We start from the raw sequence: 13176 nt of genomic DNA, 5'->3' as shown, positions 1-13176 counted from the left end.
ATAGGGTTTTATAGGTCATCACCAGCACCTTGAATCTCACCCGGAGGGCAACCGGCAACCAATGCAAGCCGCGCAGGAAGGGTGTAATGGGAGTATTGGGGTTCTGCCATCACAACCCGTGCAGCTGCATTTTGCACCAGCTGAAGCCTCCGAGTGGTCCTCAAGGGCAGTCCCATGTAGAGAGCGTTGCAGTAGTCAATCGGTGAGGTGACCAGCGCATGAGTAATTGTGCGTAGGGCATCTGGGTCCAAGTAGGGACGCAACTGGTGCACCAGACATATCTGGGTGAATGCCCCCCTGGTCACGGTCATTATATGATCTTCTAAGCTCAACTGTGAATCCAGGAGGATGCCCAAGTTGTGCACCCTGTCTACAGGGGGCAAAACTTCACCCCCTATAGTCAGCGATGGCACCTCTCCCCTGAACCGAGATGTCGGTACCCACAGCCACTCGGTCTTGGCCGGGTTGAGTTGCAGTCTATTTCTACCCATCCAGACCCGTACAACTTCCAGGCACCGGGCCATCACGTCAAGGGCATCGCTGGGTTGGTTCGGGGTGGAAATAAAGAGCTGAGTATCATCAGCATACTGATGATACCTCACCCCAAAACTACGGATGGTCTCCCCTAGCGGCTTCATATAGATGTTGAACAGGAGGGGTGAGAGAACCGATCCCTGGGGCACTCCACAAGTGAGGGGCCTCGAGGTCGATCTCTGCCCCCCTGTCAACACCGCTTGCGTTCGACCCGAGAGGTAGGAGGAGAACCACCGTAAAACAGTGTCCCCCACTCCCAACCCCTCGAGACAACGCAGCAGGATACCGTGGTCGACGGTATCAAATGCCACTAAAAGGACCAGAACAGAGGAATAACCTCTGTTCCGGGCCCTCCAGAGATCATCCACCAGCGTGACCAATGCCGTCTCCGTGCTGTACCCGGGCCTGAAACCCGATTGGTACGGGTCAAGGTAATCCGCTTCATCCAGGACCAACGGGAGCTGACATGCCACCACATTCTCGACAACCTTTGCTAAAAAGCGGAGGTTGGAGACTGGATGAAAATGACTTAAAACAGCTGGATCCAAGGCTGGCTTCTTGAGGAGGGGCCTCACCACCGCCTCCTTCAAGGCGGTCGGGAAGTTACCCTCACTCAAAGAAGCCTCTATTACCACCTGGATCCAGCCTCGTGTCACCTCCCGGGCTGAATAAACCAGCCAGGAGGGACACGGGTCCAACACATATGTGGCTGCACTCAGCTTCCCCATGATCCTGTCCACTTCCTCTGGGGTAACAGAGTCAAACTCTTCCCAAAGCACAAGACCCGCTGTCTCACCCCTGTCTGACTCTGTCCAGGCCGTCCCGAATCTGAGCGATTTTGTCCGACAGGTGCTGACCGAACTCCTTGGCTCGTCCCTGTAAAGGGTCTTCCCTCAACATCTGATTTAAGAGGGAGTGGGACACCCTGAACAGGGCAGCCGGGCGATTCTCTGCGGATGCGATGACATCGGTGAAGTAGTGGCGCTTTACCGCCGCCAACTCCACCAGGTAGGCCCGTGTGGCTGACCTTGACTGAATCGGTCAGATTCGGAACGACTGGCTCTCCAACAGCTCTCTAGGCCTCGTCTACGCCGCTTCATCCCCCGGAGCTCCTCAGTAAACCAGGGAGCCAACCGGGGTCTGAGCTGACGAGTCAGAGGCCGCAAAGGAATGACCCGGTCCAGAGCCCCGGCAACAGCCTCTTCCCAGGCCTCCACCAGGGTCGTGGCTGGGGCGTGGGAGAGAGAGAGAGGGATCATCCCAAGCTCTGTCTGGAATCTCTCAGGGTCCATCAGGCGCCTGGGGCGGAACCAGATGGTCGATTCCGCCTCCCAGCGAGGAGGGCCGACGTAACGTAAGCCTAGCTGAAGGAGATAGTGGTCGGTCCATGACAGGGGATAAATCGAAGGCGATCCTCCACTGAGCTTCACTCGCCACTACTCCGAGACAAAAACAAGATTGGGCATGTGGCCCCCCCATGAGTCGGGCCCTGAATAATCTGAGTCAGGTCCATCGCTGCCATGGAAGCCATGAACTCCCGAGCCACCCCCGACACCGCACCCAGGGATGGCAGATTGAAGTCCCCCAGAACAATAAGTCTGGGAAACGCCACCACCAGCCCCGAGAGGGCGTCGAGTAGCCTGGGCAGGGCTGTTGATATGCAGCTGGGAGACAGGTACGCAATCAACAAGCCCAACTGACCATAGTTGCCAATGTAGGGCCTTACGATATAGATTAGTATCCGCTCTTTAAATTAGATCTGGAAGTCTATTGATAACCAGTTCAGGGCCTTCAGGACTGGTATAATGCACTCCCATTAATGAACATCAGTCAGAATTGCAACTTCTGGTGATGTTCAGAGGCGTCCAAATATACAGCACACTGAGGTAATCTAAGCAGGAGGCAATGAGTGCTTGAGCCAGTGTAAGCAGAATCCTCTCCTCTAGGTAGGTTGCCACTGGCACACCAGCTGAGGCTGGCAAAAAACCTCATAGCCACAGCTTCTACCTCTTCTAGCAGAACTGCTGGTCTGCTAGAAGAACTGCTGGGTCAAAAGATTGCTTCTTCAGGAGTAGTCCCATTCTGTCTAAAGACACTTGATGGACAAACAATAACTCCATCTTACTAGTATTTAGTTTAAGACTAAAAAAACTTAAAGATTTCTAACTTGCCTATGTCACTTGCATTTGTATTGAGCGATCTTGTGGAATATTAATGTGCATACTGTCAACTAGAATGAATGAGTGTTGAATCTCCATGTGACTTAAAGTTACATCTGGCAATGCCTGAGATAGATATGTACATTTATAAACAAAATCTTTATCTGAAATATTATAAATTTGAAGGTAGCCAAAATGAAAAAAAAAAAGAGAGATGTCTGCAGATGGGTGTCATATCAAAGGAAGAGAAATCAGGAGTGGGTAGGTGAGGCAAAAAATGAACAATATACTTATGCCTCATGAACAGCTATGAAAAATGTGGAATGTTTCTGGTTATAATTTCCATGCAAAATTCCTGAAATTTGCTTACAATGTTTGTGTGAGGTATGTGACCTTCAGTACGCTTAGCTTAGCTTAGCGTACCAAAATTCCTCTTCTGCCTTAGATTGAATAGGAACTGATGGCAAGTTGAATGCATACTTGCTGACATAAATGTATTTTCTTCCATGTTCTTCAAAGCTCTTTTACCTAATCAAATGACAAGCATTGCACAACCCTAATGCATATGTTATGTTTGGTTGACTTCAGGAGAATGAAGTAGTTCCTTCTTTTTGTAATAGTGCCAACAACTTTACTGAGCTAATTTCACCTAATGTATAATGAAGCAATAATAATAATTACCTAAAGAAAATTCAAGCTTTATTACATTACTGAATTTTGCTGGCTCACATTACATTGTAAAAAACCAGTCACCTTGAAATAATAGGTGAGATTTTAAAGTTATGTTTCTTTGTGGTAACTATTCTGTTTGTTCTTCAGTACACAATTCAGTTGCTGACCTTTTGTTTCTTTTGTGTGTTTACTTGGAAAATTCTTCTTTTAATCGTTTTATAATAGAGTCCTATGAGAATTGTTGAATTTTTTTTGAAAAAAACAAACATGAACTTGCAAATTGTTCTCAAACTTTTGCATAATTTTATTAGAGCATTTTATTTGTTAATTGAAATACGATCATTCAAAATAGATGTGTATTTATATCAGGAAGAAACTTCAGAGAACAAAAATAACTTCTTTTTAAGGTAATATATTTTACATATACAAGATTTACAAATTCTACCCTTTCCACACTCCAGTTCAACTTGGCCATAAATTTAAAATTAGTGATTACTTGTGTAGGAGTAGTCTCAGTAGCTGTCCTTGAAATGTGGACATTTTCCCAAGCTAATTCACAACTCTCTTAATGTAGATCTTACCCGGTAAAAGTTAATTTCAAGAATGTTTTAGTTAGATATTTTAGGTGTTTCCTGGTGGCATTTTATTGTCTTAAGCTTTATGAATATAGGTGGAGTAAGGTTTTAAAAATATTTTAAAGTATGGGTGGGTTAGCTAGAAAGATTTTGGTGCCCACAGCATATACTTTTCATTTAATTATCTTCCAAAAATTTTAACTTCCTGATTCTGTTCCCTGTCTAATCTTAGTATTGTATTTCTGAGCATTCCTATAAACTTCTGTGCTAAAATAAAAATGCTGGTTTTCAGACATTCTTAACTTGGCTGAGGGAATACATTTTTCTTTACTTCTGAAAGGTCAACTTGGTTTTTAAACAGTATGTGGTTTTCTTCTAAAAACACAAGCTTACCAGCATACATTTTTTATTCTACAGTGAAATGAGTGGTAAGGAAAAAAAATGCCATGGTTTTTTTTCACTAGCAATTGAGGATTGTTTTTTTGTATGGAGACTTTGAGATATACTTTTATATTTTATCAGAAAAGTTATTGTTTGAACTTGCCCAGTTCATTAATTTTGCTTTACCTTTTTATCTATCAAGGTATGCTTATCAATAGCACTATTTGGGGTCTTTAATCTCCACCAAAGATGGGATTCGTCTTCAACCCTTTCTTCTATTTCAAATCTTTCCTGATTTTAATTGTTTACTCCTCCTTTTCAATGCTCTTAAAATGTGTATACAGGCAAGTGGGTCATAAGAATTCTGCAGGAGTCATTTTAGTTCCTCTGCACTTACTTTTTGACAAAGGGTAATTAAGAAAAGATAAAACAAAAACCATCAGTGATGTAATCTGTTTTGGGCCAAGTTTCACTTTATTAATAGAAAGCCAATATATATAATTTGCTCAAGGATTTGGCTACCCTGATAGTAAAAAATCAAAGGATCTGCAAACTCCTCTAATAAAAGTGCACAGTGAAAAATGGGACTGAAATTAAATATAAAGAATACCAAACTAATGATAACAGGTGGAAGAACCAGCCTTAGAACTGACAATGATGATATCAAAATAGTGGACAGCTTCTGCCATTTAGGATAAACTATCAACACCAAAGGAACAAGTAATCTTGAAATATGCCACAGATTAGCCATGAACCCTTTGGAACATGCTGTGATATGTCTATGTCTACAAAGATCAGAGTTGTGTAAGCGGTTGTATTCCCTGTAACACTCTATGGAAGCAAAAGTTGAATCTTGAAGAAACATGATAGAAAGAGTACTGATGCTTTTGAAAAGTGGTATTGGAAAAAATTGCTAAGAAAAACATAGCCAAGAAAACAAAGAAATGGATTATCAAAAAAATCAACCCAAGGATCTTATTTGAGGCACAAATGATCAGGCCCAGATTACCTCACTTTGGATACTTTATACAAAGATCCAGCTCTCTGAAGAAAGCTTTCTAAAATTTGAACTTTCTAATTCTGGGAATGGTGGAAAGAAAGAGAAATGACCAACAGCACTGATAGTGGTAATGGATGCACCACTGGTAGACCTTAAAAACCAGGTTACAGAAAGGTCATCGTAGAGAAAATCTATCTATGTGGTTGGTAAAGAATCAACAATAGCTTGATGGAACATAATCAGGATTTTAAAACTATTCACATCCAGTTCAAAAGTCATGCAAGTTTATTGTTGCAAAGCTATCACAATTTTATTCTAGAAGTTTTTTCGTTTTGAAAAAATATAAGACCCCTTCAAACTAAAAATCTGAGGAGAATTTAAGCAAATTATATGTTTTAAAAATTTGGGAAAGAATTCTAAATGAATTTGGGTGGGAGTAGTATTTCTCATAGATCTCAAAAAAAGCCTGTATGTTTTTATTCTGGTTAATGACTGAAGTAAATATTTGATTGGTTTAGCTTATTATTATTTTCATAGAGGTGTAAAGTGCTCAGTGACTGTAATATTTATATTTGCCAATATAAAACTGACATAGGGTAAAGCATTAATATTTGAAGTGCTATAAAATCATTTCATGTTTTTGTCCTGAATACCATTTTAATAATCATTTTAATATATCTGATAACTATATTTGCACTCTATATTCAGTGTCCAGAAAAGTAGTTTTAACAGTCTCAATATGTTTTAATATAATTTTAATGTCTAATGTTCAATAGTGTCATTACAAACATTTTAATTGTTAAAATCTTAAGGGGTTACTGAAACCTGTTTTAATAATAGAGAACTCATTAAGATAATTGTGTATAAAAGCGATGTTATGATTTTAAGGTAATCATCTTTATACCCCATTTATATCAGTTAAATTGAGCACATTCTTTACAAAATGTAGTTTGTTTCTAGGATCTAAATTTGGGAAGGAATTGGAATTGAGTTACGAGAAATGATGAATTAGAAGCAAAGAGATAGGAAATTGAACCTATGGTAGGAGTTGCATATAGATCACAGCTAAACATTTTGTTGAAAGAACTCTGTTTTGGCTTTACATCAAGGATGAATGACCTGTGATCCTCCAGATGTTGGAATACCAGCTCCATACAGTTCAGTTCCATACAGGCAATGTGAGGAGGCTGGGACCGTATTTTAAGACTATCTGGAAGGCCACACATATAGCAGAAATAAATAAATCTAAAATAAATCGTTACAGAAGATAAAATTATGGATGCAAAACATTGCACATTCCTATCTGTAAAGAACAAAGGGTGAAATATTACAAAATATTTTTGTCCTTCTGATTGGGCTGGGGAGATACAGTACTTCACAGTTATTTCTTCTGGTTTTTTTTCTCAGAGGAAAATTTGGTGTGGTTAGAAAATGTATTGCGAAAGCCACAGGCCAGGAATATGCAGCTAAGTTTCTGAAAAAGAGGAGAAGAGGCCAAGACTGCAAAGCAGACATTCTGCATGAAATTGCTGTTCTCGAACTAACAAAACCAAGTCCTCGGGTAGTAAATCTCCATGAAGTCTATGAAACAACAAATGAAATCATCTTAGTTTTGGAATAGTAAGTATATATTCTGTGTCCTTCAGTGTGTATGATAATACCTTTAATGTGCTTGTTGTTGAATTTATTGATCGAACACAATCAGAAAAGCAATATTTGAGGATCTCTTGTATTTTCTAAGTTTGGCCCTTTGTTGAAATGACTTACTTGCCTATCTGTGGGACTATTATCCTTACTTTGGTGTTCTCCATTTTGAGTTTCAGTTGTAATTTACAAATTAATATGTGGTGCATGTTCTCTTGCTTCAGTATACAAATTTACATAAAAACATGAATTAACTGTTTTATAATGATAGGAACTCTATGTTAAAAGAACAAGGCAAATTCAAATGTTATTTGTTAGGCAGTTCTTGTGTTTGTTTTATGCCCATTTTTCCTTTCTTGCAAGAGATTAAGAAATGTCAGTGGCTCCTATTGGCTGAGTTTACCAATTTCAGTCATAATAACTTGACTTTCTTATCCATGCTAAGCCATAATGAATGGTTCAAACATTATCCTCAGCTAAAATATAACAGTACATTATAGTTCAGCATTGTGTATGAAGTTGATTTTTGGAGATCCTAAATTAATAGCGGTTTACAAGGAGACAATTGTAGAAACATTTAAAAATCCAACTTTCTTAACCTTTTTTTTCTTTTCAACTGAATAAAATATTGGAAAGAAATTATATAAAAGGGCTTGTGACTGTAAGACAATTCTTGGAGAACTGAACAGAATGGGACTAAACTTTGCATGACAGATAAAGTCAAGAGCAACAAAAGAGAGATCAAATGTGAGAATGGGCCAGATCCCATCCAGCAGCTTCAGGGAAAAATAAATCCAGGAAAAAGTCTCCCAGTACATCCTCCTGGGAGACAAAGTTGGGCAGTGGTTTGGAATGGTAGTGACTTCTCTGGTCTCAACTCCCTTCCCTTTTCCTTGTTCATGTGACCCAGAACAGAGCCATTTGAAGTAGTTGGAAAGAATTTCAAATACTATACTCTGCATGTGTTCCTAATCTCAATTTCACTGTTCTAGATTTATTTATTTATTTGGCAAATTTTTATTGCCATTCAACTAACCAGTAAGTACTGTGGATGGTGAACAGAGATATAAACAACACAATTATCCAAACCATTTAAAAGAAAAATCACCCCCATAATAAATAGATTGCCAGCATATCACTCTTACATATATCAAAGTTCTATTAACATCCTGACCCCAGTGCCCAGGAAGCCAAATTTTTATGACCTACTTGAAGTTTAATCTGCTGAGCTCTGGTGGCTCAGCAGACTAAAGCACTGTTATTAACATCCACTTACATCTGCTGCCTGCAAGTTCAAATCTCACCAGGCTCAAGGTTGACTCAGCCTTCCATCCTTTCTAAGGTAGGTAAAATGAGGACCCAGATTATGGGGGCAATAAACTGACTTTGTATAAATATACAAAAGTATGAAGGCTATTGCTTAACGCATTGTAAGCTGCCCTGATTCTCCGGAGAAGGGCGGCATATAAATCAAATTAAAAAAAAAAAAAGGTCAGCAAGACCAGGACCATCCATGTCTCGATGGGAGCTATTCCATAAGGTCACTATGACGGAGAAGACATTCTTCCTGGCACCCATCAGATAACATAGCTTTACCAAGGGAACTCACAGCAGAAACCATTAAGAATAGGTGAGCTCACAAGTAACTTGTCTTATACCATGTAGACTTAAAGATGACAACCAGCATCTTTCCATTGTACCTGAAAGCCCACTGGGAATCATGAAGCAGCACTATTTCATCAGCACAAGGTGTTGCAGAGTCCCTTTAATGAAGAGATAGACGGTCTCTAAACTTCCTTCCTTCCTTCCTTCCTTCCTTCCTTCCTTCCTTCCTTCCTTCCTTCCTTCCTTCCTTCCTCCCTCCCTCCCTCCCTCCCTCCCTCCCTCCCTCCCTCCCTCCCTCCCTCCCTCCCTCCCAGATCTACATGCACATAGAGTACATATAGTCATATTCTACTGGAGCGTGGGGCCAGCAGTCAGGAATGGGTTAACTCTGTCTTCTGTTCTGGACTGAGTCTGCAATTTGTGAAGCTCCTACTCTCCCTCTTGCTTCCCAGATTTCAGACTCAGTCGATCTGAATGGACTGTTTTTAGCTGAGCTGCCCATTCTTGACTGTTTTGTTACAGTAATTTGGAATTTTCTTCACCTATTGCTATTCTCTGTGGTTTGAAGGGTTGTAGGGCTCCCAGGGATCTGGTAGAGCTCTGCCTTTTCCAGCGAGAAGGTCTCACGCCCGATACCGCTGAGGACCGTATCAGTGGTTTGAGTGGTATCTCCCGGCTTGTCCAGTTGAGGTCCGCCCCCCTTTCAAGCGAGAATGGCCTCGGTCGGAGCCCGCTGAAGGCCGTCCCTTACAGCGGCGGATCTGCGGGCTGGCAGATCTTGAATCAGTGTCCTTGGGGGTATCTTCCCCACATGCTTCTCGGTGGCAATGGTGGCAGTTTCCAGAGCCTCCGGAGCGCTGCGCAGTTGGCATTAAGACAGGCGGTTGACCTGCAGCACTAATAAATTTGGTAAGCCCGTTCCAATAGCTCCGGCCTTCCTAGGAGCGGACAGCTGACGGAGCCTGCTTCCCTCTCGGTTTCCTCTGTAAGGAATTATCTGGCAGCCTCCATTTGAGTGATCCCTCGTGCGGCCGCCATTTTGGATTGAGCCCTTGTACCGGCCGCCATTTTGGATCGAGCCTCGTGCCGGCCACCTTTTTGATTGTCATCTATTGTGCCGGGGGGGCATTTTGGGCATAACTCGGGCTGATTGCAAGCCTTTCCAGCGACCTCGATGGCATCCAGGTCTTCGGCTCGCCCCTCCAAGTGGGCTTCGGCTAGCCAGTCGTCATTGGAGCCTGCGGGCTCCTCTGATCCGGGACCCTCTAAACAAAAGAGGGCTGTCTCTTCCAAGCCTTCCTCTACCCAAAAGGCTTCTAAAGCCTGGGAGACAGCGGAATCCCAGAGGCACAAGACCCTTGAATGGATCATTGAAAAGGCCATAAAGGGGGTTGAAGGTTGGGTTAGGATATAAAACGGAGAGACAGATAATTGTATTAACAGATAAGTAAATGTGAGGGAAATGTTACATTAAATGAAATGAAAAGATGTACTTAGATGATACAATGAATGATAGATTATATATCGTATATTTGTTTGTTCATAAAATAAAAAAAACTTTTTTCTTAAAAAAAAAAAAAAAGGAAAGGCCATAAAGGAGGCCACCAGAAAGGAATTGCACCATTCCCCTTCTGCCAAAGTCCTGGCTGCTGAACCTGCTGTTCTCCAGGAGAAGCCAGTTATTCTGACCAATCAGCCTTCTCCTGCAGCCTGGTCCCCGGATGGGGATCCAGTCACTTCTTATTCTGCTCAGACTGAGGCCAGCGCTTATTTATTTGGGGCCCTTAATCCTTCTCTACCACCTGTTCAAGTTTCCCCTGTTGCCCAGGGGACTTGTCCTTCTCAAATGGCTTTTCCTGCCCCTTTGTTGCTACAGGAGCAAGGGGATGCCCAGTCTCCTCCTGAGGCTCTTGCCACTCAAGTGGATGCAACCTTGCCTGCAGTGGAGTTCCTCCCAATCATTATCATGACTTAGCAGCTCTTATCCAAGAGGCAGTACAGCGAGGCATCGCTGCAGAAATGCAGTGTAGAACTAGCTCTTGGGTTTCAGACCAGGCCAGGTTCCAGGGGACCTTCCAATCTCAGGTTTCTGTAGACCCAGAACAGGCACAAGACCAGGTTTACATTAGGGCCTCCACCAGCCAGGGTTCTGCAGCAGGAGATGACTTAGGGGAACCTGGGTTGTTGGATAATGAGGACCTTTCCCTTGATCAGCCTTCCTTCATTGGCCTGTTCAAACCTCAGGTCTCCAGGTCTCTCCTCCACAAGGCCAAGATCACCACCGGCTAGGTCTCCCTTTGCCCAGATCTAGTGCTTCAGGTGAAGTGGGGGGGGGCTTCTGCTTCCTCCTTGTTTGAGGAACTTACCGTTGAGGCTGAGGAAATTCCCGGCCCCAAGATGTTCAAGGACGTTGTCACTCGCCAATGGTCAGCTCCTGTCTCGGGCCCTAATCCAAATACACTTGACAGACGTCTATATAACCTGGCTTCTGATATTTCCTCCATTTTGCAGTGGATCCCCCGGTTGTTGCTTTATCGACCCCTTCTGTCCTTACGGACCCTCCTGAGGAAGGTCTTCGGCCCGAGGACAAGTGCCTGGAGCATTCCCTGACAAAGGCTCACCAGGCAACGGCTTGGGCCATTAAGGCATCATCAGCCGCTTCTTTCTTTAACAGGGCTACCCTTATGTAAGTCAAGCAGTTGCAGGATCGCTTGCCGGTGGCAGATACAAGGGCTCATCAGGATGTGAACAAGATTCTGGCTGCCCCGGAGCACTCAGCAGACACCACTCTTAACGCCTCCAGGTTTGCCGCTAAGGCTATCGGCTCCAATGTCATCTCTTGCCGCCTCCTTTGGCTTCACCAGTGGCAGGCTGACGCCAAAAACAAATGGCGCCTGGTGTCTTCCCCATACTTGGGGGAGAAACTCTTTGGTCCTCCTCTTGAGCCCTTACTTATTGAATCCAAGGACAAAAGAAAAATTCTTCCAATTTATCCCGCAGGATGTACTCCTGTCCTTCTTCCTTTCATTCCTTTCGAGGATCAACCTTTGGTTTTTCCTCTTCCAGGGCTCAGAGATTTTCCTTCCCTAGACAGGACAGGTTCCAGGACAGACAGTCCAGTCCCGGTCATTGGGGCCAGGGCCACAAGTCCTTTTGAGGGGGGAGGGCCCACCCCTCCCGCAGATATCGTTGACAGCTCATTCGATCCTCCCATTGGAGGCCGCCTGGCACTTTTTGTCAGCCAGTGGGAGACGTTGACCTCGGATGCCTGGGTCAGGGAGACGGTCGCCCACAGCCTCTCCCTGGAGTTCCTCTCCAGCCCCCGACCAGATTTCTCCAATGCCCGCTTTCAAGAGATCGGTCGCAGAGACCCCTGGTGGAATCAGCAATCAATCATCTCTTACAGATTCAGGCCATTGAGCTGGTTCCGCGGGAACAACTCAGACAGGGCTTTTACTCACGCCTGTTCATCATCCAGAAATCTTTGGGGGGTTGGAGAGCAATTCTCGACCTGAAATCCTTGAACCATCGGATTCTTTACCGGCGGTTCAAGATGCAATCTCTGCAAACCATCCTAGACAGCATCAGGGAGGGGGATGTCCTCACATCGATCAACCTGATGGAGGCTTATCTCCACGTTCCTATTCATTTGGCCTTCCGCAAATTTCTTCGCTTCTGCCATGCGACTCGTCACTACCAGTACAGAGCTCTTCCTTTCGGCCTATCCTCGGCTCCCTGAGTGTTTACAAATTGATGGTGCTGGCGAGCCACCTCCGAACACTTCCGATAAGGATTCAGTTTTACTTGAACGATCTCCTGATCCAATCCAGTTCGGAGAGGCTAGCGCGACAGGACACCTCCATTCAGGTCCTGCAGAGCCACGGGTTTTCCATCAACAAGGCCAAGAGCCATCTGGTAGCGACGACCTGCATTCAGTATCTCGGGGCAGTGATAGACACAATACAGGGCAGGGTTTATCTTTCCCAAGAGCGCCTGACCAGCTTGCGATCACTGGTCAGGAAGGTTTTAACGGGACAGCCCGTTTCGATATGGTTGCTGTCTCAGCTCCTCGGGAAGATGGTGTCGTGCATAGGCATCATACCGTGGGCACGGCTACACTGCAGGGCTCTGCAGTGGTTTCTCCTACCATACCAACGAGCTCACAGGAGCTGCTCTGCCTGTCTGATTCAGCTTCCCCCCAAAGTTTCCCGCTCGCTCCGCTGGTGGTCCTCCCCAGCTCTGGCCAAGGGTCGGGGCTTCAGGGATCCTCCTTGCCTAGTTCTCACGACGGATGCCAGCCTCTTTGGCTGGGGCGCTCACCTGGGCTCTGACTTTGCCCAGGGCCGGTGGACCCCGGCCAACTTGACCAATGGCATCAACTGGCTGGAACTTCGGGCCATGCACCTGGTCCTCCGAGCCTTCCAGGGCAAGATACAGGACCGTAACGTCCTAGTCAGGATAGACAACGTGGCCGCAAAAGCTCACGTGAACTGTCTGGAGGGAACCTACTCCCATCGGTTGATGCGGGAAGCCGAACGCCTGGGTCTCTGGTCAGAGAGACACCTGAGGTGCATCAGGGCTACCCACGTTTCCGGGTCAGCAAACG

The 13176-nt window shown here is 44.5% G+C and overlaps 1 protein-coding gene across 3 annotated transcripts in view; it reads left to right on the top strand.

Moving 5' to 3' along the window:
- STK17B (serine/threonine kinase 17b) overlaps positions 1–13176 on the top strand; it is a 35467-nt gene that overhangs the window by 9354 nt on the left and 12937 nt on the right. For 2 of the 3 annotated variants that reach the window (XM_034429817.3, XM_034429830.3), the window contains one exon: positions 6729–6941. In XM_034429817.3, the coding sequence (XP_034285708.2) occupies positions 6729–6941 (213 nt within the window). Of the gene's footprint in view, positions 1–4370; positions 6641–6728; positions 6942–13176 lie in introns of those variants that run through there. The other variant, XM_034429823.3, reaches the window with a different exon arrangement.

Source organism: Pantherophis guttatus, chromosome 1 (assembly GCF_059756535.1).
Source record: "Pantherophis guttatus breed Tessera chromosome 1, ASM5975653v1, whole genome shotgun sequence".
Taxonomy (NCBI): domain Eukaryota; kingdom Metazoa; phylum Chordata; class Lepidosauria; order Squamata; family Colubridae; genus Pantherophis; species Pantherophis guttatus.
Note: the sequence above shows the minus strand (reverse complement) of the source record. Positions and strands in the feature narration are given on the sequence as shown.